This window comes from Cyprinodon variegatus, unplaced genomic scaffold, assembly GCF_000732505.1.
Source record: "Cyprinodon variegatus isolate N-32 unplaced genomic scaffold, C_variegatus-1.0 Scaffold491, whole genome shotgun sequence".
NCBI lineage: Eukaryota > Metazoa > Chordata > Actinopteri > Cyprinodontiformes > Cyprinodontidae > Cyprinodon > Cyprinodon variegatus.
In genome coordinates this window covers 283,448-309,023 of record NW_015150944.1, presented here as the reverse complement: position 1 = coordinate 309,023, position 25,576 = coordinate 283,448, and the positions used below count along the sequence as shown (strand labels likewise).

Below are 25,576 nucleotides of genomic sequence, written 5' to 3'. Positions count from 1 at the left end.
CGTTGCATTTGACGCACCACTACAAGATGAATCGACGGCGGTATTCATTGGCGGCAAATCATTGCAGCTTGGTGGCGGTGGCGTTAATATAGTAGTATGGACGACGAGATGATTGAAAATGAACACAACAGAGATCTAGTCCTATTGGCAGACATCCATTTAAAATGTAGGCAACGGCATGAAAAAAGTGGTTTCTACTTTTACTTTTATATTTTAAGTAAATTTACAAGCCTGTACTTTGTTACTTTTACCGGTACTCAAGTACGGAAAGTGAGTACTTTGCCATTTCTGGATAGAGGGCAATGCAAACATGTAGATAAAGTTTTCCTGATCAGACATGATTAAAATTGGAATTTTACATCCCTACTGTAAAACATGATGGTGGTGGAATCATCAATCCGTGGGGATATTTTTTAGGTAGCAGTTCTAAAGGAAAGATAATGAGACCTGAATGTGGTCTTCAAATAATCTTATTGGTCCTACTAGTTGTCTTTCATCACTTTTATTTCTAAGTCAAGTCTAAGTTCTAGTCTTCTTCTACTCATATCCCACATTGTACTTTTTTTCTGATCTAAATCAGTTTCAAAACAAAAATAACACGTCTAAACTGCTAAAAAAAAAAAGGGAAGAAAATAACCATGGACAGAACATAATTATATTCCACAGACCTATTACCCTACCTTGTATATCATATACATTAAGTCGATCCTTTACAGCTTGAATAGTAACTGCATAACTATGAGGTAAAGGCTAAATCAAGCAGCCACACTTCTAGTAATTTCCAGAAGCTCTGACAGTCCTGGTGTTAAATATAGGCATGTGATCATGTTTGTCATATCAAAGGCTTGCAGTCTACTGTCATTTACGCATTTAAATGTGACTAACAGTAGGTGGTTTATGAATCAAACTGAAAAAATGCACAATAATATAATAAATAACTATTATTAATGATTAATACTTTATAATAGTAATTGTGGTTTGTTTAGTCTTATATTTGTTGGGTCTGTTTTTTATTAAAAAATATAAAATATCTTTTTATAACTATGGGTATATCTCATAAGATTATTTGTGACTGAATCTGAAAGTTGAATGTGCGGAAATTATCACCATATCTGGGTTTTAGAAACCAGTTTTGCAAATGTTTTTCTTGTCTTGCTTTAAAGCCTTAGAATCAGACAGTAGAGCTGTTTTTTTTCCCTTGCTTTTTTAATTATTTATTTATTTTACTTTCTTGGCATGTTTTAATTTTTGAAAGAAAAGAAAAAAACGGGCTATAGTGTACCCTATCGACACAAGAACCAAGGAAGCAATTGTTTTATTTCAAAATAAAATAGTTTATTTACATTTGTATGCTTTGGTCATTTTTTAATGACTTACTAATTACCAAAAGTAGGTATCTTTGTAATTAGTATAACTATTTTAATTTCCCTGTTTAGATTAATCTCATAGCTTCATTATTTCAAACATTAATAAATGGTTACATCTATTACAAAACACGAGAGGAAATACTTTTTTTTTACTCTGGACCTATTGCTTACATATACTTAAATGCATCCCAAAATAATTATTTCCACTATTTAAAATAAGCTATGTCTCTGTGCCTTTGTTCTGTAAACTTAATTATATGAAACATATGAAATGTGCTATTCTTCTTGGGTGATAACATTTTTTTACACAAGCCCCTTAAATAAAGCCCTAATTTAAAAATAAAATCTTTATCTAAAAAGCAGTCCATTTATTGGTTTTGTATCAGTTTTCATGGTTAGCGACCTGAAACATTCAGCTGCAGGAAAAAACAGCAACAAATCTATTGGACAGAAATGTCCTTTTTTTGTATCTAAACACAAATGATCATATAAATGACATTTTTTCCACTAGTTTAGAATAAACTGCTAAAAGAGAGCCCCTTCCATGCATGCATTTTATGTGTCACAAAGTGTAGGGTTGTTTTTGCAACTTAAATGTTTTAGGAGTTTATTATTGTAGAAGAAATAAGAAATCGGCTTGTAAACAAAAACAATCTCGAAATAAGTTACAATTTCCTAAATTAAGTGTATGTACCCTTAATTTGAGTAGGTAAGTTAGATAGTTTGCCAATAGGATGAGTATTTTTACTCTTAAAATAAGATCATTAGATAATATACACTTGAAATTAGACAATGCAATTGTGATTTCTTATTTAAAGTGTAAATTGTCTTGTTTCATTGGCAAAATGTCTCTTTTACCTCCTCAATCCAAGAACAAATGCACTTATTTCAAGAAAAAATGGCTTATCTAGATTTGGGTTTTTTCCAGTAACTGCTGCGTAAAATGCCATTTTATTTTGAAAGATCTAAAAGGGAAGTCCATATAGTTGAATCTTGCTGCACAGTTTTTAACCAGCAGGCTCGGGTTGCAGTTTGAAATCTAAAATTAGGGAGGCACCCCCCCTCTCAGTAAATGACGCAAGGGGCCCAAACTGGAGCGTGTCGTCGTCTCTGCGCTCCGCTGATAACAGGACTGGGGGCCATGGAGACATTCCTCACAACACCCTGCTGTTGTTGCCGATGACACGGGGCTGCGTGTATTTTTAGCTGCTGTTGTCATGTTTTCGTAACGGCCCTGCCGCTTCTCTCGCTATAAAGGACTGCCGTTCAAACATGCAGCTGTACAGCAGCGTTCTCACACACTATCCGAGGGCGTCTAGGTCCGGGAAAGTCACTGTCACTCTGTCCCCGGCGGCTGAGCGCACCAAAGGGGCCGCGCAAAGTTCCTCTGAGGTCGACGGACAACTTCAAGTGCGCGCAACTTCATCTACCGACAGGGGTGAGCCAAACATGCCAGCCCTTTCCTGTTATGAAGCCTCATCGGTGAGGCCGGTTCACTTCACATCTACGGCGGAGATAATAATCCGTAGACCCGATGGAGTGGAGAGGTCTGTGCCAGTTCACATCCTAAAGGAGCCCAATAACAAGCTGCAAAGGAGTGAGAATCAGCTCTACAATGACTGTGATTCAGATATAACGGTGGTGGGGATGGATCATGTGCCTAATGGGACTGGTGAGATGTTTCCAGGTAATCATGTTTTCAGGAGCAACAATATCAATGGGACAGTGAGGAATTCATATCAAACCGAAGCTGCTTCCCAAACATCTTCTAGAAGGAATGGATTTCCTCTGGTTGACATAGAAGAAATGTCTGCCGTTGGTTCATCCAGTAAAGACTTTAACAAGGAGAAGGCATTTGAGCTCAGCGTCCTGCAAGAATCTCAGCCACAGAGATGCCAAGAAACGGGGGGCATCAACGATAAGGTTACCCGCTACCTGGCCGAGGTGGAGAGGCAGAACAAGTACCTCCAGGAGAGGCGCAAGTACAGGTACCACATCATTCCAGATGGCAACTGCCTATACAGAGCCGTGTGTAAGGCGACATACGGGGACCAGGCCAAGCATGGGGAGCTGCGGGAGCAGACCGTGCACCACATCGCCGACCACCTCGACGAGTTCATCCCCATCATCGAGGGGGACGTCGGGGAGTTCTTGATCAATGCGGCACAAGACGGGGCATGGGCCGGGTATCCGGAGCTGCTAGCCATGAGCCAAATGCTGAATGTCAATATCCACCTTACAACTGGCGGCAGCCTGGACAGTGCCACAGTATCCACCATGGTGCACTATCTCGGGGAGGAGGATGCCTCCAAACCTGCAATCTGGCTCAGCTGGCTCAGCAACGGTCACTACGATGTTGTCCTGGATAAGCGCCTCCCCAATCCGGAGTACGAGGACTGGTGTCGACGATCGCAGATGCAAAGGAAGCGGGATGAGGAACTGGCGAAATCAATGGCGGCCTCGCTGTCTAAGATGTACCTTGAACAAAACAGTTCTGTTTGAATTTAATACTGTGTAACAGTGGACATATTTTGTTACAGAAGGAAAGATAGACGTATTTTCTGTCTGATGAGTTTCTACCTGCTTTAAATTATTTTTGTAAGATTTCTTGGCTTAAATGTATGTGCAGTGCACAGACTTGAGTTTTCTATTTACAAGAACTCCCAGATTGGAGTTTGAAAGGATGTATGGCTGTTCTTTGGAAGATTTTAGTTATGTTGATCTGAGTGATTCTTTGAGTTTGTTTTCTTGAAGTTTAAGGAATTTATTTGCCTTTTGTTTGGCTGACCAGTTGGATTTTTCTGACATATGTTGTGTAGCAGTTGCCATATATTTGAAAGTGGGTTCCCTGCAGTCTGGAAATTGCTTTGGAATTTGTCATTTCTAGGTCTGAATGAGTAGGAAAAGAAAAGTTTAGGAAAATGTTTTATATTATTTTCTATTCAAAGGACAAAAACTAATATTTAATGATTGCAGTGATTTTATTTCTAGATGACTTGCTTTGTCTTTTATTTGCTGCACTATGACTTGATTTTTACAGTTTATCCATTATTGCTTTGATTTTTGACTTTCTGACTGTATGTACTCTCATTCATTAAAAAAAGGCAACTTTACTACCTTTTTAGCTGCAGCTAACTTTAAATTGAAGTCTTGGTAAAATGCAAGGCTGATTTTAAAATTAAGCTGATCTAAGTTTGTTAAGACAACAACAAAGACTGTTATATTTCACATTCCAAATATTAGGATCTCACGTACACAAATAAATCCAAAATGTTCCCAAAGACTGCTCAGAAAACTGCCTATTTGAATCAGGAAAGCATGAGATTTTAAAGTGAAATGTTTTAAAACCTATTTTTGAAATACATTGAAATCTTTATTGCATTTCTGCCTCTTTTTTATGCATTTTGTAGAATCTCCTTTTTCTTTTCTTAGCACAAAAGTTCCAACAAGGCATGGGCTGGAATTCTCTTCGTTTTATCCACTAGCAAAGCATTAGCACAAAAACACTAGATATAGTGTTAATTAGATATAATTAGATATAATCTAATTGGTTTTACTTAAAGCAGTAATGTATTCTTAATGCTATTCAAGTAAAATATTACAGGTATAACCATTTTTATTTATTTTTTATTATTTACAGTCTTTAGAGACATGTTTAAAATAGAGATTTATACTAGCTCAATTTGGCGTTAGTTTTAGAGCTAATATGCACTAAGTACTAATTCTAAGGGAGTTTGTAGTTTCTAGCTTGTGACAATTTGTTCTATTCTTTAATCTGAAATAACCCAAACTACAAATTCCTTTTTTTTTTTTTTAGCAAGTGACAAGTTTAGTAGTTTTCCTTTAGTCATAGCTGACCATGAGAGTTGCACCAACAGGTAGCTGCACTACTTTAACACACCTGGAGAAAATTCCAGTAACACCAGCACTTTATCCGGTATCTCATTCTACCAATTATAAACTCTAAGAATGTTAGATTGTACATTTTAGTACAAATCTCGTTTTACCATCATACTAGTATCCTGTCCATGCCTAGTCCCAACATAATTGTTGGAATTTAACTTATTGTCATTTATTCCCAGTTATTTGTATTAATGTAAACAATTTCATGTTTTTGGATTACTTCTGAATAAAATAAGACAAATGGACTTCACTTTTATTTTGAATTATGTCCACAGTTTTATTACTCCAACTTACTCTTATTTGTATTGCCTGAGTGTCTTTCTGTTCAAAATTGTACTTGACCACAGTTGAATCAAGTTAGGACTGATAGAGCAATGCCAGAAGTAATCATTACACTCTTGATTTTATGGGAATAAAATCTTGTTGACTTATGGTGAAACTTCAGCCAACTAATCAACTTAGAGTAGAACTAAAAAACAAATTGTAAATTTATTATCCTCATTGTTTATGTTGGAAGTTATAACCACTAACATGATGACCGTAAACACTGATGTTTTAGTGAAAAGCTAAACACCCTAAAGCTTCAGCTGCTGTTGTATTTGTAAAGGCAGAAAGGTGACTAAATGACAAATGTACAACAATATAAATGTAAAGCTAGAATATATAATCCCAAGGATTTATGTACAGAAATGGATGATAAAGGTAATGAAATTTTACAATAAAACAAGGATCTTCTCCAAATGAAAAACGGAAGTGCAAGTAATCTATAGCCATTAATCAAATCAATTATCATCCCAGTGAGGATTTGCAAAAAAAAAGTTTGCAAAAGAATAACTTTCAAAAGAGAGCAAAAAAAAAAAAAAAGAATACCTCAGTCTAACTGCAGCACATTCCAGTCTATTTTTACAAAGTCGTTGGAAGGATTTCCAGAAATACCTCAGCTATGGTTTGTTTCAGTAAATTATTCAGAGAACAGGAAATGACTCTTTATTCTTTTATTTCCTCCAACAAAAACTACCACAATGCCAGAAAAAAAGAGAAAAAAAGAAAGAACAAAAAATAGTTCTGCTTTTCGGCCACAAGATGGCACTGTAGACTCTGATACTATTTCCAAAATTACCCGAACGTCTAAATAATGCATCCAGTATTTTTAATTTTTGTTTAAGTTTAGGGATGATCAGAGCCTCTAATGTGAGTTATTAAAAAAAAAAAGTTCAAATGAAATATTTTTTGAAGTGATGCATTTATGAATATATTGCGTTTTTCTATTTAAAGTTTAAAAATCTTAAGTTCTCCTTTAAATAACCTTCCAATAGCATTAGTGCTTTCATTATTATGGCCGATGACCGGTGTGTGTTTGACCTGCCGCTTATTGAACTGTATTATGTTATTAGAATCATATTCTTTACTGTAGTGGCGCAATAATGCAGTCATAGGCTCACAGAAGAAAGTTTGAGTCTTCTGTCTAATGCGGGAGGATAGAGAGGCTCTATGTGGCGCCTGCGTTTCCTCCATAAACAAGCAGGCGGGCTGAGCGGAGCAGAAGGAGGCAGGTGAGAGCAGCCGGTTTCTCTGCAGTGGGGCTGTTGCAGGCTCTGAATCAGCGCAGAGGGAGAAAGAAAGTCACCGACAAACGCAGACTCTCTCCTGCAGCGTGCGGTTCTCCGTGGAAGATTCCCACGCGCCAGGACGCACTGACCAGCTGGGAAAGTTTACGGAGCGGATCTACTTTCAAACGGCCAGTATGTCTGGACACCGGGTGCAGTTTGCGGACCTTCCTCCCAGTGAGCACAAAGAAAGCCCCAAATTTACAAGTAAGGAAAATTTAAGACTTTGAGATGAAATGGTTTTCTTTTCCGCTCCCTAATATGTGTAGATCTGTAGAAACTTTCATATGTCTCATTTGCTGCTGACTAAAAATCATACTGTAGATTATCACTGATACTTCATGGCATGTTTTTTGAGCCCTAACTTTATTATGCATTGTATTTATGATGATTACACAGAATTTATTTTAAAAATCCATAGTTTTAGGCTTTAGTTGCTCCATGTTTCTCAATCACAAGCTACTAGAAATTTGATTATATTGAAGATACATTACAATCAACCAAAGACTGTTCTGTCATTTCTGTTTCCCCTGAGCAACCCCAAAAAAAAAAACCCCAACAACAAATCAAAACAAAAAAATACATTGTAAACAAGTAGAAATAAAAAATATGGATATGTGTGAAGTCAGGTCTTGTCATTTATATACAAATAATATATATATATATTTCGATTACCTAACTTAAACCACATTTTTAAGGTGACATATATAGCCTCAGCATATTGTCTGATGTGATGGAGGTTTTTCCACCTAATTCTACATTTCCAAACTGTTATTAAAAATATGTATTAATGTCTTTATAGTTTCATAACTCATAATTATAGAACAATGCCAGGGTTTAGATTCATTTAGTATAGTTCTATAGTTATTAATTGGGGGTTTCTAGTGCTTCCCTGCTAATAGTTGACTGCATCTTTTCCACTGCAAGGCAGTTCAGCCTCTGTATGTAATGACTCAGAACAGAGGGACCCGGAATTCAGGCAAGACAGACAGTGGCATAACTTAAAGGGGAACACTGTTATTTTTACATTTGTCCCTTGATTTTACATTACCGCATCATGTTCTACTCACCTATATGAGTTTTGTGTCATTTGGAGCCGTTCTGAAGATATTCCGTTAGGTTATATCCAAGTAACGTCTTCCTATGGGCAACGAGTTGAAGGTAGAAACTAAACTGTTCACAATTTATTCTTTATGGTACGCCAGCACTCATAACATGTAGGCGAATCACTGTCCCCCAGACACCCACGGTTATATTTTTTATATTTCTATTTTTTAAAAACAAAGCGGCGTGTGTATGACGTCATCCGCGTGCGCCGCCTACTGTTCATCCTTCTTGTCCTGTCAGCTGAACTGCTGCTATTTTTACTCACATGACTGGAAGATGTCTAGTGCTACTACCACAGATGATTTCGCTTTTGATATGGAATTGAACGATTCAGATTTGCTAGCAGAATATATAAGAGGTAGAGCGTAGCCGGCTGGTGTAATGTACATTGGTTAAATAAAGTTTAAAAAAACAAAAACAACCTCCAGTTCGTTATACGTCAGACGTCATACACGTGCCGCTTTGTTTTTAAAAGATATAAATATAAAAAATATAACCGCGGATGTCTGGGGGACAATGATTCGCCTACATGTTATGAATGCTGCTGTACCATAACGAATAAATTATGAACAGTTTAGTTTGTCCCTTCAAGTTGTTTGCCCATAGGAGGAGGTTACTTGGATATAACCTAACGGAATATCTTCAGAACAGCTCCAAATGACACAAAACTCATATGGGTGAGTAAAACATGATGTAATAACGTAAAATCAAGGGCCCAATGTAAAAAAAACAACAAATTCCCCTTTAAAAAGCGTTTTCTTTAAGCAACGGGCTGTGGATCTGCAGTAGCAGCGGCTAGGGCGTCTAATGCAGGAACCTCTGAAGGAGAGAAACACGGGTTAGTAACCACGATGATCTGACAGAGGATGATTATGAATGCTTGAGTCACTAACCTGGTTTTACAGTTCAGTCCGACAAGACACAGCAGACGCTGGCAGAGAGTTCCAGACACTGAAGCCTAAGGCTACGTTCACACTGCAGCCTGAAGTGACCCAAATCTGATTTTTTTTGCCCATATGCGACCTGGATCTGATCTTTTCATGGCAGTCTGAACAACACAGATCCGATTTTTTCCAATCTGACCCAGGCCAGGTGGCTATATGGTCCTGAATCCGATACGAATCTGATCTTTTCAAATGCGACCTGTGTGTGAACGGCCAGGTCAGATTCATCCGACCTGAACGTCATTAATACCCGACAAAGGTCACTATTATGCGTCTTGCTATGCAGAAGCGACAAGAAAAACAAGAACCATTGAAAAGATTGTATTTTTATGGATGGAAAAGACCGCTAGATGCGCGCCGGCACTACCATCCATGTTTACTTGCGGAAAAAAGAGCATGCTGGCCTGTGACGTCATTGCGTCCACTACTGCGCATGCGGGACACTTCGTTGTATGACTGCAGTTCACACAGGAGATCACATACAAGTCGCATATATTTGGAAATATGAACGGCAACGTGAAAAAGTCGGATTTCACAAAAGAAATCGGAATTGAACATCAAGGCCTGCAGTGTGAACGTAGCCTAAAAGGCTGCATAACTGGCAGGAGATCAGAGCCAGAAAGATGATGGAAGACAAGATAATAAAAAGGTGAAGTCAAGAGGCAGATCAGATTCAGTCCACAGTAGAATCTAGCAGATGTCAGAAGACAGGCAGGAAAACAGATCAGGACAGGGTCAGGCAAGCTCAAAGGTCCAAAAGCTAAATGGGCCAGGATCGGAACAATCACAACACAATAAGTTATGCTAGAAAAACTCTCACCAAAGGCTCAAAAATAATCTGGCACTGATAGGTGGGACCAAGGAGTTTAAGTAGATGCAGGTGGATCAGATGAGCAGTGATGTCAACAGGACAGTGTTAGACAGGTAAATGAAATGAGCAATTAAGTCAGCCATCAGCGTCAAGATCATGACACTGTAGTTTATCACTGCTCTTGTTTCTTTATCTCTTTTCAACAACAGATTTCTCCCATAATAATTTACCATGTTATACTTTGTAATTTTTTTCTCTCCAAGTTTTAAAGTGCTTTTTTAGTTTAGTGTGGCTAAGTGGTCCCCAAAGAAGGGTGTGCACTCCCTGGAGGGGATCGGTAGATATTAACTAAATAGATTACCAATTTTTAGAGGAAAATTAAAACCGATATATTAATTGCAATGTGAATTAATCAGACTTTGAAAGTGTTAGTTTTAAAGTGGAGACATTGCAGTTTATGTGATTGCAATTTTCTTTACTGCAGCTAATGTTTCTTTGCTAAGTATTTAAAACAGTGGTTAGAGGGGGGCACAAAACTTTCCTTTGAATCAAAGGGGGCCCAACATGAAAAGTTTGGAAAGCATTTGCATTTAGCCTACACATTACATTTTCTTCGAAGAAATTTGAAGAATATTTATAGTTCAGTGTGTGTATTAGCAGGGATGAAAAGTTAAAAATATCCAAATATTAACTTAATTTGAGATTACCTGACATACAGCACTTGGTACATATTGGTGCTCTATGAGGGTTGCCCTTTGCAAACACTCAGCTATATAACTTCAGCAGGTTGGATCTGTCACTGAAGGGGTCATGTGACCCAGAGTAACTTTTTACAGCAGTCTACAGTGAACAATCCTTTCAACCATGTAGTAGTCAGCTACAGCTCAGACTTTACAACAAAACCGCAGGGTTTAAAAGTTCATGCTCGCGATATCTTTTCTTACACTTTACTGCCCAATGCTCTGATGTAATCCGACTGCTTTCACTAAACGTCCAAAAACCACACGTCTGCCTTAGTACCGCAGATAAAAAAAAATCATACAGCTCATGCCCGCCTTAATGCCATGACTGAATATTTAAAGAAGTTTAAATATACTTTTTTTTGTATTGTCATTTCTATTTGTATTGTCATTTCTATTTACAGGAATGTAGTGTTTACGGACCCAACCCCCCACCCCCCCACACACACATACACAAAAAATAAATAAATAAAGAGTGTAATATATATTTGTAGGCTGACTAATTACATTATTGTAAATACCACAATTTTTTGAGCAAGTAATTCACCAGGTTTTGGCATTACTGGGATTATTACATACTCATCTGAGGTGGCAGTTGTCCTTTCTAAGATGCTGCAAAGTTTTCCCTCTCGGGTGAGACTCCCTATCAATGAATATAACGGGGCTTATACTTCATCTTAAAAGGACGTGACCTTGAGAACATTTTAAGAATCACTTGAAAATATAGACATCTTCTTTTGAGGATGAATAAACCAGGACCACAGTATATCAACCACAGAAGACAAAAAAATTGTTCAAAGATGGTTTGATCTTTTTCATATTAGACATCACACAGCTATGCTTGCTGATGTTGCCGTGTACTGCAGAATGGGGAAGGAAAATGAGCTCATCTCCATAGTGACAGATTGAGTGACAGAACAAGTAAGCCAGGATATAGTTGGAAAATTGCATTTACTAAAAATCTCTTCAGAAGACAATTTTCATTCCGTTGTGTGTTTTTTTGTTTTTATTTGTGTATGTGGGACGTACGCACACACACACCTACACACACGCACACAATAGTCACAAAAGTTTATGACCAAAGCGTTTGTGACAATTTATCATCATGTGTTCTATATATATATATATATATATATATATATATATATATATATATATATATATATATATAAAATGTATAATGTGTAACTCAGTGGATCAGTAAGATTCGTTTTGATTGCACAGGGTAGAAGTGCTGATGCTGTGTGTAGGTTAAACTCACATTGTATTCAGGCAATGTGGGGTTTATGTCTGCAAGAACACAACAGCAGCTTCAGCAGCCAACCACACATTCTGACTCAGCCAGTCCTTTCCCCTGCTGCTTAGTGGCAGGTGACATGGGGTCAGGTTTCAGTTTCTTGATCTTCTTCTGTTCTGATGCACATGCTTATAAAACATGATCATGAGAACAATTCATGGTGTTGTTCGTTGGTTCTTACTGAAGCATACTGCCTGATTCTTAGTTATTTAATGCAGATATAATCATTTAAATGTAACATAGCTGTCCAGGGTGTACCCTGCCTTTTGCCCATAGGCTGCCGGAGATAGGCACAGACCCCACCGCAACCCTGATGGATAGATGGCCCATTGAATAAACATATTCAATAAACATAGCGCACTCTATTGGCCAGGTATAGGTATATACTAATATACGAAAATAAGTAAAGAAGCCTGATGGAGCCCCTGAACTAAAATTTTGTGGAGCAAACTTTTAATCAATGACTGAAATCAGGTGTTTTCTGTAATGAGTCAGACTTTTACACCTGCTAACAGTTATGCTGGTTTACTGTTTTTTTTAAGGTAATTTATTTTTTCCGGGACCGTTTTTTTTTAGAATGATTTTCTTAAACAAAACAAAAAATCTATATCTTATTTTAATAAATTATCATCTTGTAAATTTTTATTCATATTTCTTGATTAGGTTTTTTTATGGTTATCAAAAATACCAATACTCCAAAAAGTACAGATGCTCACTGCTGATACAGTGCTGATTTGGAATGGTATGAGTCCTAAAAACGTTTACGCATTTTTACTGTTGTTAATTTTAGAGTTCTGGATTATTTGCATATTTAAAAAAGGAATGTCTCAGACAACCTTCACCAGACTCTGTTCAGCTGATGCTTTGTAATTAAATGTTCATGTAAATTGTCAAAAATAAAAATAAAATAAAGCACATACTTATGACTGCCAGTGCTGTTTACTATCAATGTTTAAAAAAATCAACTTTGTCACATCTGTTTAGCATGTTCCACTTTGGAAGTACTCCCCTTTTTTATACTCCGATTTTCCTACTGTGTCAGGATAAGGGATGTACATTATTTTAGGGATGTTCATTTTTTTCCCCTCATCCTCTCAATAAAGTGACCATTTGGGGCATAGAGGTTATTGGTCACACATCGACTGATCACATAATAACTAGCTGGATTTATCAGAAATGTGGTCATTCAGATGTCAGTTTAGCTAATCGAGGAGGAAAGAATCTTTATCAGTGCAGACAGAGCATTTGCGTACCTAATTGAATAATAACGCTACATAATGCTCCTGGCAGTTCATCACTAAAGACATTTGGGTAACTTTCATATCAGTGCAGACTACATGCTGTATTTATGGCATCTTGGAGTTGCAGTCATTCACACACAATCTAGTCTGATAACAGAATAAGATCAGGATCAGCTGAAGTCTAAACTGTGGTGTTCTTTATCTCAGGTTTGGAACAATATTTACTGCTTATGTCAACAAATCTAGACAGCTTTTCTTTATAAGTGGGTGGAACATTTTGCTTGGTATTTCATTTTACATTGCATCTAGGTTTTCTTTTGCCTCTCTTTTGTTGAAATATTCTCACTTCCTTAGTTGCTGCCTGGAGAAAAAGCAATAAACCTAATGCTTTTTTGCATACTTATCTCCCTGTGTGATAGTTTTAGGAATATGGTGAGATTTTTGTTGGAAGTGTAAACACAGTTTGAGTTTCTTTACCAGCTCTTTATTATTCAGACCTTAAAAGTAAAACCTGCGTTTGCATCTTATAATTCTCTGTGACAGCTAATCAAATAGAAATTAGGATGAGGACGAACTGTCATATTTTTCTGCAGTATTTATCTATTTATGGGCCATGCATTATGTGCAATTTAAACTGCTGGTTACTGACAGGTTTAAAATACCAAAATATGGTAGCAAGCCGTCCAAGATACCACACAGTTGTTTTTACTATTAATTAAACATGCATCCCTGAAGGGTTGCTCAAGTTCCCCTAGAGCGCTAAACAAAACTTTAAACGTTTTAAAAGAACACTGACATGCTGATATTTCCTGGGTTGATTAGCCGTGTGTTCCAGTGGTGTTCTTCGAAAGGGTGAAAAAGCAAAATATGAATGGAGAGAATAACAGTCCAAACATTTCAGATGAGTTTATAGTGGTTTTAAGATTTCTCAAATTGTAGTTGATGGGAAAATGGGGAAATTGGAAAATGAATAGAGATCCAGATCGAGAGACAGATAAAATTCATTTATGATTAAGCATGCAGCTTTCCAATCCAAGATTACAGTAGTTAGTATGATGGTGTCCTAACAGGGCATTATCAGCTGTTTCTCTAGACATATCTGACATACTACTAAATTCAGGTTTAATCATAGTAATCGTGTTTCATGCAGTGAATTGAAACTTTTTGTGACATGTTAGGACCTTAAGGGCCTGATCCTTAGAAGGGCCTGTTATCTTAAGAAGGGTGCAAACTTGTTGGAATCCACAGAGTGGATCTTCAAAAAAGGTGCAAAGTTCTCACATTTCCAATTCAGCAGACAGCGTCAGAAAACCTTATTTTTGTTACCAAGCTGTGCAAATGTTTTGGTGGAGGATATATATATATATATATATATATATATATATATATAAATGTAAAAATGTACTATGTGCAAAGCCCTTTTCTAAACCTGAAACTATGCAGGCCGGCACAACCTTTATACAATTAAACAAAATCAGAAGAAATAATTAAAGTTGAGGCTTATTTATAAAGAACATATATCAGGAGAGCCTGCAAAGAGACACAAGGGTATCTCTTCACAATAGGGATTTTTTTTCTCCCTCAAATTAATAAAACATTACATGCATAAAGCGAGGTTATGTTTTATTGCTTATTATGAGATTTTAAGATCATATTTCTAAATCTACAGCTTTATTAGTTAAAAAAAAACATTTCAAAGTGTGTGTGAGTAACACTTTGATACAATGGTACATATATTTGTGACTGACTTAATTCATAGTGTATCCATACTGTATTATAGCTCAGAAAATAAATGTACAGCATCAAGACATGACATTTTGTTCCATCATCAAGAGTGAGGAAGGCAAATCTGAATAAAGGGCAACCTAAGGAAATAAAGATAAAGAGGAGGTGGTGGGAATAATATTTTTACAAGACTAAAAACAGAAAGAGAAACACGACAGGGGTGGACAGAGATGAAGTAAGACTTATGCAGAATGTTCTTGTGGTTACAATCAATCATGGTAGAGTCGTCATCTCCGTCTTTCTGACTTATAAAGCTTTGCATGCCTGATGAATTATCCGTCATCTTCTGTATTCTTCCGCTGCTGGAGGCTCCAGTGTCTCCTGCAGTGGGACGCTGGTTCTATGGAGGAGGAACAGATGCTTTGTTGTCGTTATGTTTTTCTAAACCATTCCCCTGCATGAAATCCTTCCTGAAGCTGGCGTGATAAAGTTGCCTAAAAGATGCTTGCTTTAAGTGTAAGACTAAATCACCAATGGTTTAAGAGAGTGGGATATAATGAAGTTTGTCCGCTCTGAAAGCAACTAGAGATTAAAGGAATCGCCTCCTTTTTTTGTCACACATGGAGGCAGCTAGAGAAACCGCCAACAAACCTGTGATGTTGATAGTCACCATAAAGGATCTAAGGTTTGTTAAAATATAGAAGAGAATGTTCTCGGTTAAAACGAAAACACCCAAATGGTTTGCATTGCACCCAAGAGAGTTGTTATTCATCCCACCGCAAGATGTGGTTTGGAAATAGCTGCTCATCTTTACTAGTGATGTGAGACAGTGTGTCTTGGTGTAAGGACTTAGGATGCAATCACAGTCTCCATATGCTCTTCCCAGCCACTAACTATCCATGATACACTCCCTGATTAAGGATTCTTTTTCTTTTTCCTTTTTTTTCCCCTAAATGAGCAATCTGAGTGCAAAAAAGGATTTAGCCACACATGAGTTAAAAGTCAAATAACCTCCCTTTGATGTAGCAGCCAGGTCATGTTCAAAGGAAAATGTCAAATAGGTGTGTGTGTGTGTGGGGAGAAAATTGGCCAATTTATATAAGAGTATATGCTGATATGCTCATACACACATGCGCTTGTATGGTGGTGCTTGATAATGAAGGTTTTGCAAAGCTTATTTCTCTTCCACAATCTGATGAGGTGACACTCTTTTATTAGAGGTTAATTACTTCACAAACTGATCAGGAGATCTTAGTCACTCCGGGCAAAAATTAGTTTTTTTTAACGGACACACAAATAGGTTTCCTTTTACCCGTAGGTTGATTCCATCAGACCTTCTCCAATGTCTAAGACTATAACACTCACTACTTACTTCAGTTGACTATTTCTCTATATGAAATTCAAATTTTGATATTTCTTTCTTCGTTTTTTTGCAGTAATGTGTGCCATCTGTATTGATAATATTGAATAAAATCCAACCTAGCACTTCATGAGACATGGCCGTCATGTTACTCCATCAAGTAAGATATAAACTTTACCAGAAAAATAGACCATGGAAATACAAGAGGAGACATGTGAAACACCATCAGTATGGCAAAGGTGGAGATTAGAGCTGTTTTAAAGATGACATATTTTACCCTCTTCCTACTATATGATTACATTTTTATAATTTTCCCCAACACCTGAGTTTTTATCCCACATTCAGACGTGAGTAGAGTTGGAGTCAGATCCAAATTCCAAAAACTATTTTTATTCAACATGTTGATGTTGTCTCAGACTTTAAATATGGCATTCCCACCGTTTTTGAATACAGGCAGTTTTTTGGATTTAAGACATTGCACACCTTGCTGCTTTACGATGTAAATGGGTATACATTTAGGACGAACACATGTCCTGTTGTTATTTGCAGTTTGATCAAATTTGCATGTACAAAAATGATTTAAACCCTTTACTATGGAAGAAAAATCTTTATCGGTATTAAAATTATCAAACCCAGTTATAATTATTGATCAGCTTTTTGCATGCTTCCATCTTGATAATATCTCTTTGGATATGACTTTGCCTGGGGTCTTTCTGCTTGGATTTTACATGTTTTCAACACTTATGCATTGGTCATCTCCAGTTACTCCTGTCCAATGTGTACTCTACCTCTTACCTAATGACTTTGGGAGACCATCATTCTAATCTTAAACTCTAGCCACTTTACTTGGAAATAGAAAAAAAAAATATACAGTATATATACTAATCTTGTGAAGAATGATTAACCCAACAGGAAAAGAAAAGAATATTAGACATCTATTTCATTATAGTTATAGGGAAATAAAAACCCCTAAAATATTAACACTTTTCATAAACTAATCTGTACTGCTCCTCCTTATTGCATATTATTTACCTCACTTAGCAAGTATACGTCTTTAGACAGCATTCATTTAGCATTCCACACGCTTTGCTTTGGTATCTCATTTGATAACTGTGTTTGTGAATGTGAGGAGAATCTGCTCCCAGTCAATAACCACAGGCCAGTCCTGTCAATATGACAAATGAGAGGTTTAGGAGGGCGGTTGTGTGTAAGTGGATGGGACGCCACTGATTGGGTGCGGTAGCAGCATAGCAGCTGTGGGAGGAATACATTTAGAAAGTGCTGAGAAGATTTTAACTGTAGTTCATACAGCAGCCCTCTCTTTCAGCTGCTCGCAGTGTCAGGTTTTGATGTTGCACTGCTTTGTTTAACTTTTCATACCTCCTAAAAATGTGAAAATATTTTTATTTTATAACAATAACTGTTTCTTTTTTCCAAAGCGACTTACAAATGAGGATAAAATTAATTAATAATTAATAAAATTATATTTATATCAAAGTTCTTTTGAAGAACAAAAGCTAGGCTTTGTCTGATGATGACAGTAAACAAAGAGTGCAGCTATAATGGGAAGTCTACAACAGATTGCAAGTTAGGTACAGGGTAGAAAACAAAACAATATAACCGAGACTTAAGACTTAAAACTTAAATGGTAATGAAACTTCAAATAAAAGTTTAATTATCTTTTTAAATGAGCTACACTGAGTCTGATTGAACATGATTGTGTAGTGATCAAAAATGTACAAAATTGGTCTGAAATGTTTTTAAAATAATAATGTAAAAAGGGCTGCATACATTTGTGCTCACTCATCTCTAAACTTTTACCCTTGAATCAAAATCAAGTGCTAATTATTGTCTTTAGCAGCCTAGAGCCAATTTATAATTTGAAGAGATGAGGAGACCCATTTGTCATCCACACGTTTATGTGGGGGTGTGGGGGGGAACCAAAGGTGTCATATTACACAGTATGAATATTATAGTCTAAATGAAAAAAAAAACTCTCCCCTTTCTCACTGCCTCTCTCAACATCTTTGCTAATGTGTGCTAAAAATGGCCTGTTTGGAAATGATCCCCCTGATGATGTCATAAGGGGAAATAGGCTCTCCAAAGTGGTGTGTAGCAGCTTATCAGTCAAGTTACAGCCTCCATCTAATGTATTAATCCACACTCCTAGCTGCTATCTTTACAAAGTCTCACTGATGCCATGGTTGCTGGTTGTGGGGGTGTTGCATTCAGGAAGACAGTCAAAACAGTTCATCCAGAGGAGGGCTGAATAAGAAGATTTTTGGTATCAGCAAAAACATGCTCTAGGTGCCTAATTGTTTTAAAATGGTCTTGTTTCCAATTTGCCACAGCTAACTTTTGAACAAAGATGCCCTGGTTGCATGATCTACATTTTTTCACATGTATAAAAAAAATAAAATTAAGCCTGATGGTAAAATGACGATTAATATCACACCAAACTCACCATCCTCTTGTTGAAACATAGTGATGGCAGCATCAGGCTCTGGGTAGGATTTTCTTCTACTTGAACGTCGAGGCTGCTAATGTTTTCCCAACATTTGGAATTCAAATTAATGAACACTCACCTTCACCACTCACTTGTAAATGTCATATAAAATGAATGTAAATTCTTTATGGGAAAATTGTCAAGTTTTGTTCTTCTTCCTTTAATATTTGAAGTCAGATTTGGCTAATCCACTCTGCTCCTTGAAAGGCCTATAAAATACCAACACAGCAACATGGAGCTGACATCAGCAAATGGCTGCTGATCCTTTTATCCACCCTCTAATCTAAAGACAAAGGATCTCTTCAAATAGGGACTGTGTATTTTATATTAAATCACACAATGTATTAAGACTGTGGTCAGGATCTTTAAAAGATTCAAAATACCTAGATTTAGCTTTTCAAAAAAGGTCACTAATTAGAACTGCACAGTGATTCCCCAGACTGTTAGTCTTCAACACACCTTTAATGTCAGCTCAAAAGTGCTCTTACAGGTAATCTGGCTAAAGTAAAGATAAAATAGTACATGTGATGAACAGTCTTTTAAGTCTGTGATGATGAAGCATCGACTGTCAGGAGCTGCTGCAAAGGCCAGCAGTTGTGTAAGAGATGGCTGCGGCTTGGAGTCATCATCAGACATTTTGGCGAGCTTACTGAAAGCTTTTACTCTTTGGCTCTTCCAGTCAATCATTCTGTCTGTCTGCCTAATTAATAATTTGTTGATCTTGTGCACCAACTTTTTGGACACAGGAGTTATTTGGAGTGTTGGACAAGTCTTGTGCACTTTAGGATATTCTGTTTTCTCAAGAAAATGACTCTAATCCAACCTTTCTGATGTATGGTGCATGATATGAGACTTAGAAACATTCATGCATTCAAATCTGATGTCTACCAGACGTTGAAACCCTGTTCTTTACTGAAAACTATCTTCTAAATGGTAATACACATCTTGGGATTTGTTTCGTTTTTTTATCTTTCCATAATGACACAGAGGAATGCGTCGTGTTACTGCATAACTTCATGTGTTCGATCTTGATGATTCTGTAAACAGTAAGTGCAGATTTGGAGTTTATTGAATGAACACTTTGGGTCTTTTTGGGGTCATGACTTTCAGATAAAACATATGTTGTTGTTGAAGTATTTTTCTTATCTTCTGTGCTGTTTTGACTTGAGTCCATCCAGCTGCAGCTTTTAGACCACCAAGGTGGACTCACTGCTAATCTTCTAATCTATGTTGAGTGTAGAATCATTTAGTGGAGGTTTTTACGTTATTATTTTTAACCCTGCAGGGTTTTTTTTAAGTGTTAGACCGTGAATTGATTAGTTTAATAACAACAAAATTGTTCATATTTTGAAAGGAATAAAAGCACCCACTTAGCTTGGTTCTGCAGTTTTCAGGCTTTAATATTCTTGTTGTGTCAAGATACTGTTGTGGAGTCTGCTAAGGCTACATATATCTTTATAATGAAGCATGCATAAGGCTGCTCTGAAGGTAACATTTGCATAGTTAGCTGCTTTAGAGGCCAGTGTATTCCCACTTAAAGGGAGTTGGTGTACAATGTTATACTGTATAGTATTTAAATGACGGGAGCTTAAAAGTAGTAAAAAGACACAGAGAAGACATAGCTATGTTTATTTCCTATCATAGTGCTAGATATGTATTTTGCTCTATTTTTTCTAACCTTAAAAAAACAATATAAATAGTGGATAGTGTAATGCTACCAACTGTAGTGTAACAGACTCACATTTTTCCTGCTTTTTTTGACAGAGCAAATATACAAACTGATAAAGAAGAATGCTAATAAATGTTTCTGAAAATGTTTGGAAAGGGTAACACATTAATCTTCATTTCCTATCCCTGTTAATTAAGCTTGAGTTTCTGATCTTCAGCAAAGACTCAAAAGGGAGGCAAATATATTTTTGATAATGCTGTCAAAAGAATCACTTGTATAGAAACATTTTACTTGTTCAATCATGTTTACTTGGAAGCATACCAACAAGAGTAGGCACAAATACATTTCTGATTAGTTTCCAAAGACATATCTGACTCAACACACATAGCTACAAGTAATATTGTGCGCCTGGTGATGGTGTTTTATTTGCAGAGCAGTTTGGTTAAGTTTTGTGCAAGCATTAGCATGTTTACTCAATGTTTTAAGGTTCAATGGTAATTTTGCAGGTAAGATTACCTCAGAGAGTGGTTCCAGTTTTCTGAAAGATCTTTTTAATAGACTTACTGTTTTGCTTAGAATATCATGTAATTTAATGACTTAAGTTTCTTCTGCTATCCCATCGGATCATCTTTATTTTTGTGGAATACTTTACTAAAAAATTAATAGATTTATTTATATGTATTTGTTAAAACTCACATTATATTGAAGTTTCTCTTGATATAAAGGACAGCTCACCCTAATATTGATCCTTTTTTCTTTTGCCAACGTCTATATGCATTGATTTGGTGTAGATGTTTTGCAGCTGATGTCATGGACTCGTGAAATTTTAAATCTAGCAGCGGCTTAGTTGAGTACCTGTTCTGCTCCCCAGCGCGTCAAAGATGGCGTCCTTATATTGTGCCATTAGGTGTGACGATGAAAAAAAAGGTGACACAAATATCTCTTTTAATTGCTTACTTCAAGATAATGAACGTTGTTAGAAATGACTGTCAGTGATCAGAAGGGCTGACTGGTACATGTAGACGTCTGTGCAGTTCACATTTCCTATCAGGTTAGTTTCAAAACAAGTCAGGAGAGTTGACTTAACTGTTCCCAACTTGATTTAATGTATTATACAATTTTCCAGAATATGATTAGATCACACTGATTAGGCACCTTGTGAAAGAAGTGCATTTGAGATTAACATCATAAGATTTTGCCAAACACATTATACTTGTGTTTGGCTGTTTACATAAAGATCAACGGAACGTGACCTACCTTTGCTTTACATATGAATACCTTGTTGTATTTCGGATGCCATATTTTCGAGTTCATAACCCAGCCAGCTGTGAAATACCAGGAAGAAACTGGGCTTTTAAAAGCTTCCAGACTTTCTCCGGTGAAAGAGGATGGGTTGTGTATAAGATATAAGTATCAGTTGTGTAATAAGAGTAATGTTTAAACTCTAAATGAACCATGTTCTGCTAATTTAAAACATTTGTGCCTTTCATGCTAAAATACTTTAGACCCATCCTACAGCTGCTTCCCCCCAAATGATCAGCCCACAGCTGCTTGTTATCATTGTCTCCTGCTTTTTTCTGCCCACAGAAAGCTTCTCTTAACAGCAGGAAAGCACTGAGGTGGGCAAAAGTTAACTTTCTACTGACCTAAAGGACCTTTAAGTCCTCCAGCCCCTGAGTCAACCGAGCTCGTCTTCATGCATCAGAACTTGACACTGAGCGGCGCCCAGTTTTAATATCATGGGGATTGGGGCTGCTCCTTACTGATAAAGGTTTGGGGTTAGTCTTTGATGTTTTTTGGGCTCCTTAATTAGGATCAGACCCTTGGGCTTTCTGGCCAAAGCCACAGCATTCTCTTACTCCCTCTCTCTTTTACTTAAAGCAATGAGGTAACTGAGAATCCAGAACCAGTCTCCGCAAAAAAGAGGGATTTTCTTCCTGCCCTTTTCTCCTGGTGTATAGATCCCTTTCCTGTACCGCCCTCTCACTCAGTGTCTTATTTCAAATCAAGTCTCTAGGAATATGGAGGGATTTAATTTATCTTTTCATTAAGATCTTGCATCAGATGAATCACGTTTTTAAAGGAGCGCATTGGGGATGCATTAGGGTTGTCAAGGACTTGGGACAGGAAACACATTCAAGAGGGTCTTGCTTAGTCTCGGTCGACAAACCAACAACAAGCCAAAGGGGTAAGGTTAGGTGCTAGACAAAGTGGTGGGCCCTGACTGACCTTTGACCTAAGCTTTGAAAATTGAAGCCAATCAGAAACATATGTGTGCCAGTCCTGTGGTCATGTTTCCATTCTAGCTAAAGCAACACATTTGCACTTGAATACAAAGGCCCACTGTTGTGTCCTTACACTTTGGAAAAAAATGGAGAACAAGTAAGTATGGCATGGGGAATTCTTGCAGAACCTTGAACTCGAAATACGTTTAAATTTCTTATCCTAACTTTGGCAGTATGTATGAAATAAAGTTTAGATTTTCTTATGATAAGGCTTGTGTATATTTGGGTCATGTTTTTATTATTATCAGCACAAAGGAGAATTGCACCAGTCTGGTATATATATTATTTTCTTTATGCAATAATAATAATAAACACTTTTGATTCTGATACTGATGTTCCCATATGGAATATTTAGAACAAACTATTTTTGTCTCAAAAAAACTTGAGCTGCCTAGAACATTTTCTAAAGCAACTTTTTGCAAATACCCTCAAGTTAATCATTTCAGCATTCTGTATGAAGTGCAGCCAAAGAATCTCTTCTGGTTCCAAACCATGATCCCAATGCTACAAGTTAATATCTCGCATACCTGCTCATTCTATCCTTATCCTTCATAGCTGTTCCTAGTTAATTTAAGCCATGATTTCTTGCAACACCATCCACTCTTTTCCAGCTTTGTTTAGTCCTCTGTGTGTGTCTGCCTCCCTTTTGTGTCTCTTTTGACTTAGATGCTTATCTCTGTCCAATGTCAACCAGAGCCAAACCCTTCTTGTTTGTTCAGCAGATCTCTATTGCTGACTGAAGCCCAGTTTGTTGGTGTGCCTATGCATGTGTACGTGGGTGTCTGTCCACTGGAATCTATGTGTATGATAGGAGCCTTCCTGTTGTGTAGTGACATGGATGCTGGTCTTTGCTGATACTACAATTCACATAGTCTTTACCCTCTACAGCATGTCAGGAAAATTCTCACATGCATATAGTAATATGATCATAGTTTTTGTCTGTCATAAAGAAAATTAAAAATTACATTTTAGAGCAGCTTAATATAACTAATCGCAGTTGTTATTTTCTGTGTGGGCAGTATCATAATGTCTGGTTGTCTAGTAGCATTTTAGATGCTATACATTCAGTCTATTTTCAGATTAGATTTGTCCCATTAGCTAGACTTTCACTGTATTTTATGCCCAGAGCTGTTATAGATATTGATGACAAAGGGGCTAAAACTCAGTGACTGATGATGGAAATAAGAGAAGAGTTTTGAAAACGTGGGTTAATTACAATCAATCACCCATATTTAACAGAACTTTATCGGTGCAGGGCTGAAAGATTTAGTTTGACTTAGACTGAAGTGTTTAAGTAAAAGTCTATTATCTATTTTAAACTGAATTTCACCTTTTTGTAAAATGTATTCTCATTTCATTTTTTCTTTTAAAACTACAACTGTCTTAAAAAAAATATATGTTTATGATGATTCTGTTGGGGGGCTGCTCAGTGGGTAGTGCTACTATCTTGTAGCAAGAAGGTTCTGGATTCGATTCCCGGCCTGGGGTCTCTCTGCATGGAGTTTACATGTTCTCCCTGAGCATGCGTTGGTACTCTGGCTTCCTTCCACAGTCCAAACTCATGACTGTTAGGTTAATTGGCTGCTCAAAATTCTCCTTAGGTCCGAGTGTGTGCGTGAATCGTTGTTTATCTCTGTGTTGAGACCTGGAAATGGTAACCAGCACCCTTGTGACCCTGCTTGGGATAAGCGAGATTGAAGATGGATGGATGATTCTATTAACTTGATCATTAATTTGAATATTTATTTTAAAACAGTCATCCTCTCATGGCTGGTTTGGGGACATTGAGTAATCAGCATTACTGTGCACAATAAAATACAATTTTGAATGATTTAATGCAAAATCTCATTTCAAATCCTGATTCTTAGGCCTTACCTTTTCTGTATTTTAGCTTTACATCCTTCAAAATATAAAAATGCACTAAGACCACAGGGATGAAACACATCTAATAAGTAAATCTAATTGTTTTATCCCTTTTCTTCATTAACTTAATAACTTTATAATTAAAAAAAAATATGTTATGCTATCTGATGTTAATGCTACTAATGTTGTCATTAACATCAGAGTTAACCTTTGATATACAACAGCAGGAAACTTGTTTTAAACTCTTCCTTGATAATTTCTTTTTATTTATTTTTCCTAATGTTCTTATTTTCTAAACTCTGAGGTATTGTTTGTGACTTTCCATTTCTTCCCAGCCAACAGTCATGTTGCCATCATTACATCAAATTTTTCTAACAGCTATTGCCCTCATCTAGCCAGTGTCAACAAACTCAACCTTGTTGTCTCACTGCTAAGACAATGCATGCACTGACCATGAGAAGAAACTGGTTCCAAAAAATGAACAGTATTTCTCAAAGTAAGTCTTATCTGACTGATGCATATTCTCTTGTATTCTGGCTTCTTTGAAAGTTCTTCAACACAATGACAACTCTTGAGAATATAGCAGCCTTTTTATTCTAACAAAATATTATTATTATAAAAACATCATTTTGGGGATTTTGTTTTCAGATCCAATTTTAAAAGTTTCTATGCATTCTATGCATCAATGTGTTAATGCTGAAGAAGCAAATCGGTCCAAAACTAACAACATTTTAAAATGTTGCCTCTTCTACATTTTAAATTCATTTTGAGGAGATATCAGGTAAAGTGAAATAGTGTGTTATTGGGTTCTGGTCAGTTCAGTTCAATTCAGTTCAAACATACTTTATTGTTGCCAAAATAAGAAGTACATGTAGCTTATATACACAGATTTTTACATAGAGTTGTTCTAGATGCTGGTGGCTAAGTGTAGGAAGTATTTCCTCTTGATACCTGATATAAGCCTCTGACTGAAGGTACTGTGGTTTTTAATGCAATTCATGTTCAATTCAGTTTATTTATTTAGCTCCAATTCACAACACGTGTACTTTAGAGAGACAATTCAACCAGATCATACAGTCAGATTGGTTCAAAGGTACATTTTTTTTGCTTAATTATTTAAGTCAAATTAAGTGGATCCTTAGGGTTCTCCA

General features: G+C 36.7%; 1 protein-coding gene across 1 annotated transcript; it reads left to right on the top strand.

Annotated features, from left to right (window-relative positions):
- Positions 1–2,396: 2,396 nt before the first annotated feature.
- otud1 (OTU deubiquitinase 1) lies at positions 2,397–4,869 on the top strand. Its single transcript, XM_015390274.1, has one exon. The coding sequence runs from the start codon at positions 2,640–2,642 to the stop codon at positions 3,867–3,869; it is 1,230 nt and encodes a 409-aa protein (XP_015245760.1). The 5' UTR covers positions 2,397–2,639; the 3' UTR covers positions 3,870–4,869.
- Positions 4,870–25,576: the final 20,707 nt, after the last annotated feature.